Source organism: Mauremys reevesii, linkage group 5, assembly GCF_016161935.1.
Source record: "Mauremys reevesii isolate NIE-2019 linkage group 5, ASM1616193v1, whole genome shotgun sequence".
In the NCBI taxonomy this organism is placed as follows: Eukaryota; Metazoa; Chordata; order Testudines; family Geoemydidae; genus Mauremys; species Mauremys reevesii.
Window position 1 is genome coordinate 25,465,501 of NC_052627.1, and position 20,613 is coordinate 25,486,113.

Consider the following 20,613-nt stretch of genomic DNA (forward strand, 5'->3'; position numbering starts at 1 on the left):
ATTTAGGAAGTATCCCAACCCCCACACCATGCAAAACAGAATTGAAATAAAAGCTAGAATTATGCAGAGAGCTTTTCCAGCCTGGTTTGGCTTTTATAAGTAGTGGTAGGAAAGGCCATTATTGGAACAGGGCCCCCAAATAACTTGGAGTAATATGTCAGCATTTCATTTTTTTTAAGCATTTATAATTTGGCCATTAAAATCTTTCAGCAGGCTTAAACTTGACAGATTCTGACTGCAAGCACATTCCCTTGGTTTTGTCCACCAGTTACAAAATAGTTCTGCCATTTTCACATTGTTGTAATTTAAAAGTAGGCTTTCCAGAGGTTTAAAATGTTTGCCTAAAGCAGGGCTGGCTCCAGGGTTTTTGCTGCCCCAAGCAGCGGGGGAGGAGGGGACTTTGGGACCCGCCGCCAAATAGCCGTATGTGCCGCCCCTTTCTCTTGGCCTCCCCAAGCACCTGCTTGGTGCACTGGTGCCTGGAGCTGGTCCTGCCTAAAACGAAGTGTAAAAAGTTTTGAATAATTATATTTTTAACATTTTGTGTGTATGAACCTCGTTTAATCAGGGGCTAATAAATGAAACTAACCTTTTGGCAACTGGAAGTAGGAAACTTTTTGTCAGAGAGGTGGGGAGTATTTGCCTCTGTTTCAGCAGAGTTCAAGCTTTTGCTTTAAAAAAAAAAAAGAAAAAAAAATGTAAATTTAGAGTGGCCTTCTCATGAATGTGCAGATAGACTGAAAGAAGAGGTGTTTAAATGAGCTCAGTGTTATGCTAACTCTGAAGTCTCTCTGGCTTTTGGATTTAAACATATGCAGTGTTATGGACCAGATCCTCAGCTGGTGTAAACTGGCATAGCTCCTTTGACTGGACAGGGCTTTGCAAGTTTATATCTGCTGAAGATCTGGCTCTGTTTTGATGGCATCCGTACAGGACAGTTAAGCACCTTCTCATTCCAAACCTGCATGCATTTTGTGCCCTTTCAGCAAGAAGGATTTATTAAGGGCTGATTCATATTGTCCAAAACCTGTAAACTATATTGTAGATCCAATTTAATCCTTAACCAGATGCCTAATTATTGAGGTTAGAGACATAATAAAATTGCCCAATCTTCATTGCCCTTCATACTGTGGTTTATCTATGCTGCAGTGACAATAGCATGCAATAATACAGTTTCAGCCTTAATTATTCATGTCCTGACTAAGGCCTGGTCTACACTAGCGGGGTCAGGGGGATCAATCCAAGTTACGCAACTTCAGCTACGTGAATAACATATCTGAAGTCGACGTACTTAGATCTACTTACTGCGGTGTTTTCACTGCAGTAAGTTGACAGCTGAAGCTCTCCTGTTGCCTCCACCTGTGCCTCTTGTCCTGCTGGAGTACCGAAGTTGACGAGAGCGCTTGGCAGCCAATCTATAATGTCTAGACTAGACACAATAAATCGACCCCCGCTGGATCGATCGCTGCCCGTCGATCCAGCAGGTAATGTAGAAAAGCCATATGGTTAACTATAGCCAGAACCTTTTTAATATTGTGTTAATCCATTTTTATAAGTGAAATAAATGGAAAGGGAACGAATAAAATGAGAATTTAAAGAATAGTATTAACCAGATATCATCTACAGGGAAGAACAGCTTAATGGAGTTAGCTAATAAGGTTGGGCTGAAAGGTGGAAAGTTTTCAATTGCATCAAATGTCATAAAAATATTAATGATATGAAAACAGTTTGCCATGTGTTTATAGAACAAAGTTCATCTGTTGGTCTGGTCTAAATGGACTTTACGCAGATGGAGTATAGTTTCTTCTGAAAAAGAACAAACAACTTTGATGGAGAAGTTTGTGTATGCATGGTGGGTTTATTATATGGGTGCAAATTAGCACCGAAATAGGTTTTTTAAAATAAAAATAAAAATAGGAGAACGTTATTTTTAAACTGCATGTATTGTTTATGAAAGGCAGAAAGGCTGCCAGACCTGGACACCTGGAAGTAATTTATCCCCTGAAGGAGTACTGCACTATCACAAGCAGAACTAAACTTCTTGATGGAGATGGGACAGTCCTAAGTCTACTGAATTTTGTGGTGTGGATGTCTCTGCACAAAGAACTAAGTTAAAATCACTGTCTCACTTCACTGTGGCCAGTGAAATGAGACAGAAAGGTCTGACTTGTCATAAAAACCTGGCCAAATTTGAACAGGTGCCTTACGGAGACACTACATCCTCTTACTGTTCCGTTGAGCCACCCAGACCTCCTGGAAACTTGGAAAATACAGGTTCAGCTTTGGGTCTCCTCAAATCTTTGACCTTCTCCCCTTTTGAGTGAACATTTGAGTGTACGATTTTAAACACCTTTTCTTTTCCTTCTACATACTCTTCATAAAGCAGATATGAAAATTAATTAACTTACACTGCATTTGCAGAAATTCTTGATTTCACAGTTTGTATGATACTTCATTGCAAAACATAAACAGCACTGACAGATTGGTTGATTAATAGTGGTGAGCCAGATTCATTGTCTGTCTTTAGTATACACGCAGTATTTCGGATGCTTATCCAAAACCTGTGTTAATTGTTTAAATCTCTTGCATCTGCAAAAATAGGCTGGAAGTCTCAAAAGAGAATTCTTGTAGGCCTGGAAGTACCATATGGCAACGTCTTTCTCGTTGCATTTTGTTGTTTCTAATTCTGAATGGAATTGGGGAAATACTGCAATGTGGTATCTGCAGATATAGCTGGAAGAAGAGATTGTTCACAAATGCAAAATGAATTTAACAATGTTTTCAATATTTTGGTTGAACATTAGGTTCTTTTGTCTGAGCCAAGTTTTCTATCCTTACTGACTAATGCATAAACTAGAAATATTATCCTGGAAGAAGCAGGTGACTTAATAGATACAAGAGGAATATTTAGTGCAATGGCAAATTTGTTGATTTGCAATCTCACAGCTTTAGAAACATTTCATTACTTAATAATTGCCACAAGTCAGACCCAGAATTACAACATGACTCCGCGCTGTTTAATTCCACCAGGTGTCTTAAAAATGTGTGGTGACTGCATGGCTTCACCAAGGGTGCAGAACAAATACTTTCTCCTTATCTTAGTTTCTGAACTAGCAAAGTCAGATTATGAAAGAAATCTGATGTGGTAGAGGTGGGTTGTCTTAGTTTATTAAGACTGAAGTTAAACCTTGCTTCAAGAAGAGATAGGTGGTGCGGCTCACAAGGGCTGAATGGACCTAATCTTGGATAATCCTGCTCCCTTTCCCTAGGGCCAAAGGCTACATGTCTTTATTCTGGGAGACTACCAAGGCCGTTAGAAGCCATGGTAGAAATAGCCTTTAGCACAGGATTTTTTCTCCTTTTTTTTTTTTCCTCAGGGGAAATAACAATTTCTTTACCAGCAGTACATTCATAGTATTACTTGTGTGGTATCTAGTTATTTTAAAAATATTATTTTATTGTTTAATTTTGGAATCCAGGATCACTTTGACTCCTCTTATGTCTGTAAACTCTTAGTCCACAATTTACACATGTAAATTGTTATGAATAATATAGGGTTTTAGCTGTACCTTGTGTAGTTGCATTTTTAATCTCCCAAATAGTAAGTGGAAATGGGGGTGTGTATCAGTGGAATCTAAGTCTAACTTGACTTTTTCCTGGCTCATACTAATGAATATCTTGAGTGAGGTAAACCTAACTTTGAGGTTAGCATAGGATGAATAAGGGTTAATTTGGTGGTGGCAAATTCCCCCAAATTCTCTGCCAGTCCGGTAATAGGTCTGATAATAGTACCTTTACACTATATAAATTTTATTAGATTCCTCTTGGTTTACCATAAATACAAAATGTATCTATGATAAGCAGAAATAGGAACGGAAGTATTCCTAAATGTTGATGTATGTACATTCGACCATTGCTTATGTATAAATTTCAAAACATGGAGAATATGGTTTCTGTCATGCCGGAAGTACAGAAAATCTCCTGAAACAAAACGTTGGGGGAATAAAACACTCTAAGTGTTCTGAATTTATAATTGTTGTGGTGACAAACTATTGCAAGAAAAACACTTTGGCGACTGTTTTAAAATGGGTTTTGTGGTCTTTATATTGAATATACTGACCAAGAGCTGGCATAAATTTACTACTGTTGTGGAAATTGGTTCATCTTCTGATCAGTTGGCATCCTTAGTTACACCAAAGGAGACCAAGAGACCTTCCTTTCAAATTAGTACCATCAAGCCTAATTAAGTAACTTTTTTTAATGGCTAACAGCAAGAAAAGTATTTAATGTTTTGTGAAAGCCTTGATGGTCTGTTGTTCTCCTCATCACACTTTACCCACTAGAATTGTTATCTGCAAAACTGGAATTTAAGTCCCAACATGGCAAAGGAGGAGATAAATCAAGTGTAGCTAGAAGGGACACCTATGAGACTGCAGGCAGATAGGCTTTAAAACTATTTTAATATGTTAGCATATGTGTCAATACTAAGAGTATTTGTGCTTATTAAAGTACTTAAGGAAGCATTCCATTTGGTCAAAGTGTTGGAAACGTTTTGCGTTTCACCCTAAATTATGATTTTTTTTTCTTTTTTTTACTGACTTGCATAACCATTTTTCTCATTAACGTCTTGGTGGCTCAGTTTGCTTGGTGAGCATTTTCTTTGTGATCTTGGAGAAACCACAGATTTAGTTGGTTGTGGTCTGAAGTCAATAAACTGCTTTGAAACACGAAACACAAATTTATTTGCTAGTCTCAAATGTACTCAGACAGCATACCATTATTTAATTTTACCCTAACTCCACAGGCTAAAAGAACATTGTGAACATTTTTAATGATCAGAAACTGAATTCACTTCTGTGTTGCTTTTTTTTTAAATAGCATTTTTACATGTTCATTTTGAAGACAAAATAGGCTTGCAGCTCATTAGGAAATAACACTTTGCAAGTCCTACTTCAGACTAGTGTACGCATAAATGTATCTCCAAACTGAAATGTCATTTAAATTTTTTTCTCTGTCTAAAAGTTAAGTTATAATCTCCTGAAAACTTTAGGAGAGGGATGTCAAGGAAAGGATTATACAAACGTAACTAATATTGAGTGAGTTCGTGTCTCTTCGCTTTCCCATTTTCCTAAACACCGACATCCACTCTGGTATTGTTTGGCAGGAGAGTTTTAGGAAGGAGACTGATCAGCATGGTGTTGTGAATTACTCCTCTCCCTTAGAATGTGGTGATACTTTCAGGTCTAACAATAGGAGATGGTAAAGTGTAAAATTTTGGCTGAATCTTTAGGTACAAAACTCAAACTTCAAAAATGAACATTTTTCGTTTTACACTGCTGGGGCAGCTTAGATAATAGCAATTTTTCAGCAAACACATCAATAAATTAAGTTATTGAACTATGGAATGACATACATGTTTCATGCTAGCTATGGTCATAATAAAAAGAAATTTTTCCATGTGTGTTGCCATTTGTTTTCTTGTTGCTTTTGTTGCTGTAAATTGACAACTGTTGAATTAGAAGTGATTAATGATGCACCCCAGTGCTTTTTAGGTCTTGAGGTCAGTAGTATCATAGACTGGAAATTCTGTGGGAAACTGGGAGAGCAGACCTGTTCCCCCAACGGGACACACACCTCCCTCTGTTCAGAATTATCGTTGAAGTGTGCATAATGTGTCATCAGTGATGAACAAATGCTGAAGACAAAGGGCAAAAAATGTGTGCTCTCTCTCTGCATGTTTCTTTAGTCAATATATATGCATAATACACATATCTCAATTTGTACCAGTTAGTAATAAGCCACACTTGTTAACTGAGGACTTTACTAGCACACAGTAATTTTATTATTAGAAGGTGGTGATATGCCCTGAAGTCAAATGGCTTAAATGGAAGCATCAGTTGTATAGATTCATCTGAAATATCTATTTAACTCCACTTCCGGCTCTCCACACTTTCCTGCTGCTGATACAGTGCTCATCTGGAGAGTCTAACAGATATTTAATTTAATTGCAACCTCAGTTGTCTGCTCACCAATTAACGGAACTCTTCACCAGTCAGTGGAATTCCAGAAGTAATGTTCAGCTTCCCTTATTTGAAAGCCTATTCCAAATATTTTTGGAAAATCAGGATTGTATGATTTGAGATGAGGTATAATTGCTGCTTTCTAGATAATTTTTGAAGTGCCAGATTTTCAGCTCAAGTACCAGATACAGCCAACAATGTCTTAAAATATGGCGATTGGCCATTCTTTCATATCAACTGCGTGCAAAAAAATACAAGATGTTGCTGAGCAATATTAGCCTATTTGGTGAATTCAAACAATAAGTGATCTTTACAGGAAGCTGCAGTACACACATAGGCAAATATTTTATTATGGTTATGTACTTTTATTTTTTTATATTTTTAATGACACAGACACCTTAGGTGAGGCCCTTAGATTTTTGCATGTTACCAGTGCAGCCTTCAGTATCACAAAGTTTGGATGTTGTTCATTATGCCCATTACTGTCCCTCCCCTTCCATCTCTTCCTCCCCCACCATTTGCATCTGTTTGGAAGAATTTTTGTTGCTACCTGCAGAGGACTTGGAGTTGTATTAAATTTATCTTGGAAGACCTGAAAGTACCCAAGAGGTACCAATAATAACTTCATTTGGCTATAATCCTTCAAAAGCAGAACTCCCCTTTTTTTTTTTTTTTTTTTTTTTTTTTTTAGTAAAAAGAAGCTTTGTGTTTTAGCACTGCTCTAAGGATGGTGTGTTTAAAACAGAGTCTGACTGGTGCAGTTGAGTTAAATGAAGTAATATATAAAGGGGAAAGGAAAACAATAAGCAAACTGTTGAGATTATGGCTCATGGCCATTGAAAATATTGTAGTTTAACAGAGATCAAAATGACTTCTGTATGTTGTTCTTGTTGAAAAATCAGATGCGTTAAGTGCAGACATGAGCCCTTTATTAGATGTATACTGAGGTAATGTAAAGTTGTTTCTGCAGCAGCCTGTGATGTTTCTATCCATACAATAGTCATGGCTGCCATTTACTGCTCAATCTGAAGGAAACTTAATTGAAACTTGTGTAGTTTCTTGCACCCCTTATGTAGGGTTGGCTGTTTTGGTGGGCCCTTAATGTTGTTTTGGCGTAAGAGAATCCAGTTTGTTCATTTTTTGTCATATGTTGGCTGCAATACTGTGGGTTCAAATCCAGTAATCTCATTTTCTTTGTAGAAAATAATTAAGCTTAGTGAAAATTCACCCACGTTAAATGGGGGAGGAGATAGATAAATATACTTTAACAGGTAAACTATTTCAGTAACCTAGCAATGAAGTACATGTATTTTTAAATTTGTGCATATTTTTTTTTCTATTTTAGAGCGCATTCTGCACCAAAGCCTGATCCTGTTCCTGTACAAAAGGTATGATTTTTTTTTTAAATTTCTACTCAGATGTAGTGTGTCGCACTAGTTTCCGCACTTCCTTTACTCAATTCTTGATACACACTAGTAGTCAATCTGTTCTTTTTAGCACAACATATTTAGGGTAAAGATCTGGTATACCAAGAAATCACAGTGCTTTCCTTAGTGATATTGGTCTTAAAAAATAAAAAGAAAAATTGGGAGTGAGTACAGTGATTAACAAAAAGCCATATATAAATATTACTTTCCAGCTTTTTCTTCCTCAAACACGTATGTTCTAGCTATTTTTTTTTACCTTAATGATAGCCTTTATGGCAGCATTGCCCCATGCTGAAGGGAGAAACCACTATAGTTTCTTCCAAATAGAAGCTATTACCTTTCTGTGCTCTTGAAAGGAGCCTAGCTTGATAAAGTGTATAGAACAGTTCATCAGAGTTCTTCCCAGTAGTGAAGAACATTGCCCTTCAGAGTTCACGCACTGTTGGAAAATACTGTAGTCAAGACTATATTGAATCCTTGTGAACATCTTTTTCCAATATTTTAACCAGATGGAGGCAGGTAGGAAGTCTTTACAGGACAGATGCATGATGATGATCTGCACCTCTCAGATCCTAAAAGCGTTTGAGGAATTCTGTTCTATCTTTGAAACACACATCACCAAACCCTGGAAGTAAATAATAGCCTTAATAGTGTTTGGCTTGTTCCTCTTCAGCTGTTTGCCAGTTGCTGCTGTGCTCCCTGAAATACCACTTCATGTACCCCATATCCTTTGACACAGCAGCAAATTGCTACATATGATATAAAATTTAATGTTCTATATTTGTGTGTGTGTGTGTGTATATTGAATTTGGTTTGAGATGGAATTTTACTTTTAAAAAAACTTGTGGATTTATTAAGCAAACTTTTAGGCCACATATGAGTAATCTGGTGGCCTTTACATCTGAGTGAGTCTTTTGTTTAATCCTTAAACTTTATTGAGGCATGGATATCTTGCATGAGATAAGAGAAGCTACTATCTAGGGTTTCTATGTATCTTAGGATCCTTCCCTCCCCAAAAATGCATGTCATGTATACATTTTTTGCCAATACAATATAGGTGAAGTTTTGCTACTGTAAAACATCATCTGTCTTGGTTTGAAGCAAAGGGAATTCCCTTCTCTGTTTCCAATGAAAATGTCTATTCAAGATTTTGCATGTGGTTGGTGTGCTTTGTATGTTTTTGTTTTTATTTTATATAGGGAGAACCTAAAGAAGTAGTTAAGCCTGTGCCTATTGCATCTGCTGTTGCACCCAAAGTCACTTCCACAGTGAACATGGCCTACAATAAGACACCAAGGCCATTTGGAGCTGTATCTTCCTCAAAAGTCACTTCCATTCCATCACCGTCATCTGCCTTCACCCCAGCCCATGCAACTGTTCCATCATGTGCTTCCCCTCCACCATTGGCCACTGTCACGCCTCCCTCATTCACTGCATCTGGACTGCATGTTAATGCCAAATCCAGTACTGACCAGCGTTCACCTGCACTGAATGCTGCTAAAACTGCAGTTAATGTCCCATGGCAGCCCAACACATGCAATACAACCCTGAACACGTATTCCAACAACAATGCCCAGGATGAGGCAGAAGGACAAAGAAGAGGATTCAAAGAGAGCCAGGTTGACAATAAACAGCAAAATGGGTAGGTGGCTTCAGGGCACTTTGTTTGCTATGAGGGACTTTTCTTCCAGACAATTTACTGGGCTGTGTTTAAGGGGACAAAACGCATCTTGGAAGAGTTGGGTTCTTTTCACAGAACATTTCTGTGAAAAAGATAAATGTGAATGGTCTGGTTTTAGGTATAAAGTGAGCTTATTAGAGGATCTTCTAAAAGCATCTTATGTCTGCAGTATAATCTCTGTTATAGAGTTGAACCATATGAGATTTTTTGAAAAGGCAATTGCAATCATTCATTGGATGCGTTTTGAACTTTATAGCAAGCTCAGTAGTGTATTTTTCAGTCCCGGCATGGTAAAGAAAGCAGCAGGCACCCAAAAAATGCGAGGCAGTTTGTCAAGAAGGGCCATCTAGAATTGGGGAAAACCAGGAATAGGACGCTAAGGAAGAATAACCTTGGCAGTGGCTGGCCACATAGTGCAAGTTACAGCATTTCATCCAGAGGTTGGGAAAGAAGGCAAAATATAGAACTGGTTATATTTCCTACATACAGGAAATTAGAATGTTGGTATGGGGAGAAGATCAAATTTGAACTGAATCTAGTTTTTCATTGGTTCTAATGCAACTTTCCTGTAAAGTTCAGTTACGCAGAAGTGTGTCCATCTAATCTAAAAAGCCAGCACTAAAATTCAAGTGTTAGAATATTTTTAGCAATTCAGAATTGTCAAAAAGGCAAACTCTAGTGTTTTGAAAGTTAAAACGCTCACTAATATGTCTGCTGAGATTTAACGTTTTAAAGACACTAACGGGATAGTTTTTGGCATTGCTGATGCTCAGCAAATCTTTAAATCAAGGCCATAAAGCTACATTTTGAAGAAACAGTTTTAATGTATTTTGCTTATTTTGCTTTCTTGCAACCTTAACTTAATTTGTGAAGTTCAAGAAGTGTTTTGTATCATTACCAGAGACTTTTAAAGCTAGCTAGTATAAGTATTATTCCACTTTTGTTCAGAGGTCATCAGAAGAGCAATAACAAAAATGTGGTCCTGATGCAAATCTCTTCTGTTACATTTTGAATTTGGTGCTGAACATGAGCAGTAACCAGGGGTGAAAATAACTTAAAGGACTTACCAGTATGCCAGAGTCCTGAGCAGGGGCGTGGCCTCAACCAGAAGAGGCGGGGCCTTTCAAGATTTAAAGTCCTGGGGCTCCAGAGACCCAGGGCCTTTAAATCACCCCGGAGCTACCAGCTGCAGAGGTGACTGGGAGCCCCAGGGCTCAGGGCCGAATTAAAGGGCCCGGGGCTCCAGCTGCCACGGAGTTCCGGGCCCTTTAAATCACTGCGGGAGCCCAGCTGCCAGAGCTCTGGTGGGGGTTTAAAGGGCCCGGGGCTCCCCGCAGCGGTAGGAGCCCTGGGCCCTTTAAATCACCACCACGGAAGCCGGTTCGATCTGGCACGGCGTACTGGCTCATGCCGGTACACCATACCGGACCGGACCTGCTTACTTTCACCTCTGGCAGTAACATATAAAGAGAGAAACATCTGTATTTGAACTAAAGTACAGCACTATGGTTTCAATTATTCCACTTTAAGAACAAATAATTGAGCTAATATATAATTGAGTAATATATATATATATATTCCTTTTTTTATTTCAGAACAAATTTCTTCCACATGTTCATTCATATAATGCAGGCCTTATGCATTTTATATCACACTGTTGTCATGGCAATTTTAAGACTCTTTCAAACAGATGATGGCATTATTCCACACAGCTTTAAAAAAGGGAAAAAACAGGAGGTCCTGAAGACTCATTCCAAACTAGGAGACTTAAATGTGCTCTGGTGAACCATCCATATACTTCTAGGAAGGGTGCTTTTGGAAGAATAATACAGGGAGCTGGCTTTCAGTTACAGTAACTAGCACTGAAAAAAACCACAGGCTGATATGAAAATCAACTCTTGCAGGGAAGTAGTGCTGCAGGCCTAGAATTAGCACTTGAGCAGTCAAGACAGGATGGCTGCTTGAGCAGCATAAATGCGTCATAATAAATTCAGTGAAAAAACAATACTATGTGAAGAAAATGTCAACTGACTAGTGAAGAAATTCCTGTCTTCCTGCCAATCTTAGCAGAAAATTCTAGTATGGAAACTTGAAAAAGGTTTAGTGAGGTTGTGAAAGTATATTTTATTATAATAAAGGGCGACAGTATAGAATACTTGGACTACAACTTAATTAAGCACAACTGTAAAAAATCTTAAAGTCTTAAAACGAAAATGACAAAAGCATGTACATCTGCATCTGTCTAGGTAACAGTACTCTCAGCTTGCTTAGTCACCATGCTAATTAGCCAGCAAAGTGCTTCCTTGCTTAACCCAAATTATTGGCTAATTGTTGAAATAACAGAAGGATGCAAGTTTGAAGTAATGGGACCCTCTGAGATGAAACCCCTTCCAATACACATGTTCAGCAATTCTGTTTTATAATAAAAAAGGGTGTGGTGCATCTGGTAGATGTACAGTATTGTTGGGCAAGTAGAAAGCTCTAGGCTTGTTGGACTTTGCTATTCTCAAATTTTTTTTTCAAATGTTGAGCAAACCCTTATTGGTATAAGAATTTGCTTACGCGCGAAAGAGGTGTAAATGGTGAGGAAATGCTGGGAGAAATTACATTGTCGTTTTTACAGATATATTTAGACTAGAGTAATTCAGTCTGTTTACAAAAGGCTTTCCTAGCCGGTAGCATAGTGGCTCTTAAACTTTTGTACTGGTAACCCCCTTTCACATAGCAAGTCTCTGAGTGCGACCACTCCCCTTTTAAATTAAAAACACTTTTAAAATATATTTAACACCATTGTAAATGCTGGAGGCAAAGCGGGATTTGAGGTGGAGGTTGACAGCTTATGACCCCCTGTGGGGTCCTGACCCCCAGTTTGAGAACCCGTACAGTAGCACATCACACTCTACATGTGGTGTACTTTGGGGATAACTGTAAGCAAGTGATAGTTTTTTGCTGTTGTAACTGAAGAGCAGAATATAGTTAAGAAATGTTCTGCTCTCACTTAAACCCATAAAAATCAGGTGTTGTTTCACGGAAACAAAGGGGTCAACATCTGATTTTTACATGGGTGTAAACGAGAGCTGAATCTGCCCATTGTGTTTAAATCAGTCAAGTTATCCCATTGTTAAAAAGTCATTTTCTTCTTAAAAGCAGAGTTGGCCATGTGGAGTCTTGTGGGTATTTTCTTATTGTAGAGTAAATTCAGATTTTTGAAACAATATATTACTCTGGGTGTGTATAAAAACAGAATATAGAATATTAAAACTGGAGCAAAGGGAGGAGGCAAGCAAGAGGAATGAGAAGCGTTCAGATTTTTAACTCTGACACTCCAGTTGTGGTTGGGTGAATTGATAGACCTAGAGATGAGGGACTGATTGCTTCCCTCCTCCCCCCCCCCCGCCCCGCCATTTCAAGAGTGTGTAAATCTCTGCGTCAGTTACAAACTATAGTTTAAAACTTGTCAGCTGTAGTTCATTGAACCAATCTGGCAACACAACTGGTAGAGCTGTGCAAATTTTTTGGCCGAAACCATTTTTTCAGCGAAAAATCTTGACATCAACTAAAATGTTTTGCAAATATGTCTATTTCACTAAATTGTTGCAGTTTTAAATTTCAAAAAAACAATAAATGTTTATTTTTTAGTTACCTTTTCATTTAGGAAATTTCCTTTCTTTTTACCAAAGTTTTTCTTTAGAAAGCTCAACATCAAAATGGGACATTAAGTTTTGGGTCGAACGAAACGTTTTGCTCAACCAAAAATTTTTTTTCAACTTTTTTATTAGTCAAATTTTAGGTCAAACCAAAGCAAACCAAATCAGTTACTCGCACAACTCTTAGATGTATCAAGATCTGGAACTTCTCCATAATACTAACTTCTTCTGGAGGATGCTGATGAATCATTTTATTATGTAGGCATTCAGCAGCAACCTTGAATAAAATCATTTAGCATCTCTCTATTTCCCTTTGTGGAAATATTGGTGTAGTGTAGTGATTCAAAATATGACATTTGACCCTGGTGAAAACCTTACTAAACATCAAAACTGCAGCCTTGCCAAATAGTCTGCTTCCTGATTTGCTTTGCTTTCACTGTAGGATGGGGAAGAGAGGTCAATTTTCTGTTCTGGCTTAAAGGGAGAGCTCTTTTGCTTCATGTGGCTGTATGTAATTGTGCTTTTACCAAGACCTTCTTGCCAACTCACGCATGAGAATGTGCCTGCTGCTTAAAACAGGAAAGAACTACTTCAGCTTCTTACTCAGTACCACGTGGGTTGGCCTGAAACTTTCTCTTATAGGTTCCTATCAAATTTCAGCTTGACCCTAGAAGATAAAAGGCTTTGCCAAAACTTGAATTTGGAAGATTCGCTGAAGTATTGGGAAAGGAAATCACTGAGATAATGCTTTTAAATACTTTTTTCCTTTGCAGGTAACAACAGTGACAAAGTTAGTATCAACAGCACTGGAGTTGAATTACGGTGGCTTATGTTGTTGAAATAACCAGCATGTGTGATTATTGTGTGCAAAATTAATATTTTGTAAAGCAACTTAATGTTTTCAAATAACCACATTTTAATGGAGTAAATTGTTTTGGTTTACACTGAAAATGGTGTGATTTTTGCTTTTCATCATATTAAATATTGCAGCATTTCTTTGTCATAAAATATTTGTGTGGTGTTCATGCGTGTACTGATGAGATTTTTTTTAATGCTATTACTATGTACCTAATGATATTGGTAATATAACTTGCTGCTGTAGTGGGGGGTTAACTACATTTTAGAGAAGTGTTTGGTTTGGGGGGTAAAGGTCATCACAGTGTTAAATTAGGATGCTATATAGAATACACACGAATATAATACATATAAAATCTGATATATTCAATTCCATGTGTTTAAATTAACTAAAGATTTTATTCTGATTTTAAAAATGACATTTCTTCCTCCCCACTCACCTGCCTTCAAATAAATACAAAACGCTAGCCTGAGCTAATGGCTGAATTGCCTGTATTTATGTCTTTGTCTTTGGCTCTGGCACCATCTAGTGCCTCCCTGAGTAATTACCATAAAGATCCTCAAGCTCTAAGTCTCATCTGTAGCAAAGAAAATGAAGGGGAAAACCTAGCAGAACATTTTTTCATGATTCAGCTTTTAATAAACATGTAAGGCTACTTAGCTGCCTGTGTTCTATATTAATGTGCATTTGGTTAGCATGTATTTTAGTTTCTCTGTATTTCCATTTTGCAATTAAATTCACACCTCTTTATATATAAGCTTTCATTTTCCAGTTTAATTCTCTCTAACAACTTTCTCTTGTTGCATCACTTCATTTTGTCTGCATTTCTTACCCGTACTCCGCCATCCTGGAAATTCCATTGTCTCTTTTGTTACCATACCCCCTCTCCTTCAGTAACCTTGATGAGGTGTAAGTACATCACTAATATAATTCGTCTTTTTTATTAAACGTTGTCTTATATTAATGCCTCACATCATTCTATACTTGCTGCTGTAACTTAGCTGCTGACTAATTAATTTGTTTAATAGGCCTGCCTCTTATTTTTTTGACCAATTAGTAACAAATAGCCTTCTTATCCAATATTTTGCAGCTTTTTTTAATGTGAAACAAATTGAATACAATAACTCCTCACTTAATGTTGTAGTCATGTTCCTGAAAAATGCAACTTTAAGTGAAACGATGTTAAGCGAATCCAATTTCCCCATAAGAATTAATGTCAATTTGGGAGGTTGGTGGGGAGGGGAATTTAGGTTCCAGGGAACTTTTTTTGCAGAATAAAGGCATTATGTACATTTTAAACAAGCAATTTAATACTTCAGTCGTCACTGCTGATTATGAAGCTTGGTTGAGGTGGTGCAGTCAGAGTGGAAGAGAATGGATTGTCCGGCTGCTCCCCTTGCTGTTCTTGCAAGCGCAGGCACAGACTCTGCTGGCGGTAGGGGGCTCAACCATTGGCCCATCCACTCCACCCCGTCCTCTAAGCCCCCACCCTTGACCCTCCTCTTCTCCCCTCCATCTACTCCTCCTTTACTTTGCACGCTGTGTCCTCACTCCTCCCCCCTCCCCCCCCTTCTGAATGCTGCAAGCCAGCTGATTGCTGTAGGGAGCGGGGACGCACTCTGAGTCCTCGCTCCTCCCCCCTCCCTCCTGCCCTGGGCAATCAGCTGGCTTGCGGCCTTTAGGAGGAAGGGGGGAGGAGCAAGGACTTGGCACGCAGGCTTCCCCCCCACACCTCCTGCCTGCAGCAATCATCTGGTTTGCATTGTTCAGGAGCAGAGGGAGGGGGAGCCTGCGTGCCGGATCCTCGCTCCTCCGTCCTGCCTCCAAAATGCTGCAAGCCAGCTGATTGCCCTGGGCAGGAGGCAGGGGAGGGAGTCATTGCTTCTCCCTCCTGCCTGGGGCAATCAGCTGGCTTGCGGCAGTAGGGAGGGAGGGAGAGCCTGCGTGCCGAGTCCTCGCTCTTCCCATGTCCCTCCTGCCTCCTAAAGGAGAATTTGGTACGCAGGCTCCCCCTGCCTCCTGAACAGTGCTGATTGCGGTGGGAAGGAGGGGGCAGGCGCTGATCCATGGGGTCTGCCGGAGGGCGGGAGGCGCTGTGGGGACGGGGGTGGAGGTGTAGGGAGGCTGCCAAACAACGTAAGAGTGGAGCATTGCACAACTTTAAATGAGCATGTTCCCTAATTAATCAGCAATGAAACAATGTTAACTCGGACGACTTAAAGTGAGGAGTTACTGTACATTGATACAAACAGAAGTGTTTTTTCAATTTTTGCAGTTTTGCCATGCCATATCTAAGGAGTTAATTTGGCATTATACATCTCCTATACAGTATGTAAAAACAAAAATTAACTGTTACTATTAAAACGGATAGTATCAGTCCCCTTTGGAACTTTCCAAAATGGTGAACATCACCATGTATTTGCCAGAGTTCCTGAAAGTATAGTTTTAAAAACTCCATATCCCTGGGAGACTGATAGCTCAGGGATTGGTAATAGCATATAGAACATTATGGGGGAACTTTCAAAGGTACAAAAGAGAGAGTCACTGTAATTCCATTGACTTTTAATGGGAGTCAGGCACTTAACTGCCATTTGTGCCTTTGAAAAACTCCATCTACATCTTTAGGGTTTCCACTTCCAAGCCAGCCCTGATTGATAATGCAAGCCATCTGTAACAGATGGCTGTTTGTTGATGTATGTAAAATAAATCAGTCTTTAGAAGTCATATCCCCATAGAGTGCAACACTCCACTGTGTAGACAAACCCCTAATATACTTTCTGTGGGACAGCAATCCACATCTCAACAGCCACCATCACAATTGGCAGCCTGGTTGATAAATTTGGTTGGGAGGCATGGAATTTCTTATCTTTTCATCCTTATAGCTGCAGCACTAAATGTTCCAGAGCAGAACTGAGGTACACCTAACAGGCAGTGTGCTCTAGCTCTGTGAACAAAGAGAGGAATTCATTCTCCAGGCCCGTTTAGCCCATTCCACTTCACCAGCATTACATATACTACTTTTCAGAGATGGCATTATAAAAAATAAGCCACATTTTGATTACTTTTTTCTTACCTGTGGATATATATGGAATTAGTTGCAGATGCACATACAAAAAATCATGGACGTTGTAGCATTTTTTGTAGCAGGATATCCATGTCATTAGTGGTTGTCTTCGTTGCACTTTATCACTTGACTTACCCATATCTTTCACTTTCCTTTTCTTATTTTTTACTTATTTTTCTTTTCCTCTCTCCTTCCTGTTCACACTGGAACACTGTTTCTTCTGTTGGCTTATTCCTTCAATTATAAGGAAAAACCCGCCTAAACGGTAAATGTTGAAAAATGTGTATAACATGGTATTAACAGTGATTTGTGCTGTAGATATATTTTGATAGTGACTGCAGAAAATATTTTAAGTGTTTCATGGTAAATCTGACTTAAATTACTAAATTCATAGAATTGTTTTGCAAGCAGTAGACTTGAATCCGTGTTTCTATCTCTGAGCTTATGTCACTTCGTATGTAGTTGTTGTAATGTTTACAAAAGCACATCTGCACCCAAATGCAGAAGCTCTTTTTACAAACCTTGGTAGTGCATGATGAAGTCTTAAATGATATTGTGACAGTGACAAAATTTAAGATTTCCTGGTGAAATTTCACATTTTTCCCCTTATAACCATTCTTTGTTGAAATAGTCCACCAAGGAAGCACATTGTGGATACCTATACAGAGTTTTACCACACACCCACTCATCGTGATGCCAGCAAAAAACGATTGATTGAAGATACTGAAGACTGGCATCCAAGGACAGGAACCACCCAATCGCGTTCTTTCCGGATCCTTGCCCAAATCACCGGCACTGAACACAGTGAGTCATTGTTTGGTGTTGCAGCATTAGATAAGGTTAAGTAGCTGTAACGGACTTGCACCCTGTGTCCTGGTAGAACTTGCTTATAAGGTGCTGAAACAATAACTAATAAAGATCTCTAATCCAATTTGTAACGTTTCTTCCCCAGATCACCAATTCAGTAGTCAGTCATCCTGTTTTTTGTGTGAACCCTCCACACTGCAAAAGAGGGGATTATGGGCAGGTGTAATGCCTGAAACTTGTTTTGACCTGACTAAATTCCAAGCTGACAGGGTCCTTTTAAAACAATTTCCATATTCCCCCTAAATCAGCTTGCCAGAAAAATGTCCCTCCTGCCCTTCCACCACCACTACCAAATGGGGAAATTTCCACTCAAAATCACACTGGCTTGTGAGGCCCAGAGTGGGGCGGTATTCCGTCGTAGAGCACAAATGGGTCTAAATTTTGATACATTATGATGCTTCAGGGCTAGAAGTGAGTTTCTTTCTGTTGAAAATAGGTGTTTCTAGCTCTGCCTTACAAGAGCTAAAGATACCAAATCTTAAAATCATAACATAACGTGGAATAATAGGGAAATTGTAATTTAAGTTATTCTAAAATGATTAGTGAACATTATCTCCCTGTAATTTCTGTATGTTTGGATTTATGTTACTAAGGGCCAGATTTGTAAAGATGCCTAAAGATGATGCCGGGTAACTATAGGGGTTTCTGGAGATGCAGAAGTGCCTACCTTTTATTGAAATCTAATGAGTTAGGCACTTTCGGAAATCCCACTAGACACCTGTCTGCATCTTTAGACACCTGAATACTTTAAAAAAATCTGGCCCTATGGCTTTACAGGTTGAGGTAAATGGAAAAAATAGTAGCAATAACTCTCTTGAAAAATTATAAAATAGTTTTTTTCTTTGGCATGAAATACATGATCGTGTGATGCAAAGATTTTATTGGCACTGTTTTTGAGGAAGATCAACCTTAACTCAATTGTTTCAGAGTAATTATTTAGAAATATAAAAGTTCTTATTTCATTGCAGTGAAAGAACCAGAAACTGAGACTACAAAGAAAACAAAGTAAGTTGATTTGTTGTTTAACTGAGATCTATATTTTGAGTATTCAATATTTTGCATGGCTTATTTTTAACTGATAATGTAATATTGCAGTTTGGTGCATTGGTGTAAAGTTCTAGAAACTTTTACATGTTGTTCTGTGTTAGTATTGTGTGTTATACATGTATTAGTAAATGAATCAGCATGTAAAATCAATATTTTTGTGTGCTGTGATTGGCTTTTATTTAGGAGCTTAGTACAAGACTCTGAAAATTAAGGTTTGTACAGGAGTTGGAACTTTTCAGTGAATGTAACAGTTGGTTCTCTGTCTGGCAGCTTGTAAACAGATGAATGTAATGTTTTGTCTTGAATCTAGTCATGCATTTTTGGCCTGTAATAGATTAGATTAACTTTTTCTAAGATTTGAACAGATAGCTGCTATTTTGTTGCTCTTGAATAGCATAATTTTGAATAGCATAATTCTTCAAAGTGGTGCGAAAAGCCCAGTCCAATACCTGATTCAGCGGGGTCTTTGTATTGACTTCATTTGGCATTGGATCAGGCCTTAAAAGACAGATAGGCCTGTACGTAGTGCATGGAGATGGCATGTTTTCAGTTCGTGTGAATTGAATTGTGAGACAAAGTTCTTTCCTTTCTTACGTTTCTTCTATCACTTCTTTCCACAGGGAAAAGATTCCCATCCAGATCTTAGGCCCAAAATATACAAAATTACGTGACTGGCACCATGACGTCTCAGCACGTGTCCTTAATGTCCAGTGATTTACCCAAGTTGCAAAAACAAAACACAAACCTTTTCTTCCTTTTCTCTTTTCCAAATGCTTTGCGCAAAAAAAAAGTATTTTATTAACCACCTTATGAGAGAAACTCTAGCTTTTTCTATACTTTTCTAACAATTTCCTACTGATGTGTAAAGAATGAGATGAACGTGGTTTTTGTGCTGATCAGTAGTTAACAAACTTACATAATCAACACAAAGTGACTTAGGTGACCTGTCTTCAAGTGGGTAGAGGAGGTGGCTATTGAGGTTCTTTCTTGACAAGGAGGATTCATTTGTGTTGCTGCGTTTGAGTTCTTGTAGGTTGTTAGAAAGATGAGCAAAGATTAGTATACAGTGTGCTTGACAAAAGAGGCCTGTAAACACTGAAACTCTTGTACTTTCCAGGATAATTGTATTTAAATTCAGTAGAAGTTGAGCAGAAATATTTGAGTGGGTTGTAAATGTTTTAAAATGGTAGAGGGAGAAGTCAAATGGCTTCCCTGCCAAAAGGAGTTTTGCTGCTATTGCAAATCTTAGTGCATTACAAATACTGAGCCTGTTAAACAGGTGTCCTGTCCACACCATGGAAAGACTATACAAAAAAGGAGCGAAATGTTGCTGTGTACATGTAAGAGCTTCAGCATGCAACATCAAATGAGAATAAGATGAAGTCATAGACAGTGATGATTATTTATTGTAAGGTGAAACTCTTACCGTTTTTTGTGTTTTATAGAAGCTTCGGTACCCTATGATGGTAATGCTTATTATCCTGTAATATAATGTATTATAGTAGAGACACTCATTAACTTAAACTTTTTGAAGTTTGAAGAGTATTTTAATAAAAGCTGCTTTTAACTTAGTTTTGTCTGGTTTTTCTTTGAGGCCTTTTGACTCTGTGTAGAACTCTCACAGAAGTGCTATATCTCTAGTATTATAATTTTATTGAAGCAAGAGACGAGACAATAAAACCAAATCGAGCTGTGCAAGAGCCACCAACATTTGTACAATAAATGCAAGGGATTTTTCCCAAATCTCCTTTTAACATTTTTGTATTACATCTTTTTGATTTGTAAGGGATCCTGCATCAAGCTATGAAGTGACTGATCTTTTTTGCTGTCCCAAAAAGAAGTATGTGACATGAGCCTAGAACATCTTCATTTGAATTAACTAATTGTCAGCTTTTAACACCTATTGAAGTACAGAAAGTCCAAACCTAAAAGGTTAATCTTGGAGCAAAATGAATTACTTACAAGTTATATAGCACTTTGTTTAAATTTTGAGTATATCAACTA

At 38.3% G+C, this 20,613-nt stretch overlaps 1 protein-coding gene across 18 annotated transcripts in view; it reads left to right on the top strand.

Annotated features, from left to right (window-relative positions):
* PDLIM5 (PDZ and LIM domain 5) overlaps window positions 1-20,613 on the top strand; it is a 223,567-nt gene that overhangs the window by 130,108 nt on the left and 72,846 nt on the right. For 12 of the 18 annotated variants that reach the window (XM_039542141.1, XM_039542137.1, XM_039542138.1 and 9 more), the window contains 4 exons: window positions 7,366-7,408; window positions 8,647-9,089; window positions 17,327-17,499; window positions 18,531-18,567. In XM_039542141.1, coding sequence (XP_039398075.1) covers window positions 7,366-7,408; window positions 8,647-9,089; window positions 17,327-17,499; window positions 18,531-18,567 — 696 coding nt within the window. Of the gene's footprint in view, window positions 1-7,365; window positions 7,409-7,797; window positions 8,079-8,646; window positions 9,090-13,548; window positions 13,566-14,525; window positions 14,541-16,942; window positions 16,961-17,326; window positions 17,500-18,530; window positions 18,568-19,229; window positions 20,278-20,613 lie in introns of those variants that run through there. The other 6 variants (XM_039542145.1, XM_039542155.1, XM_039542146.1 and 3 more) reach the window with 6 other exon arrangements.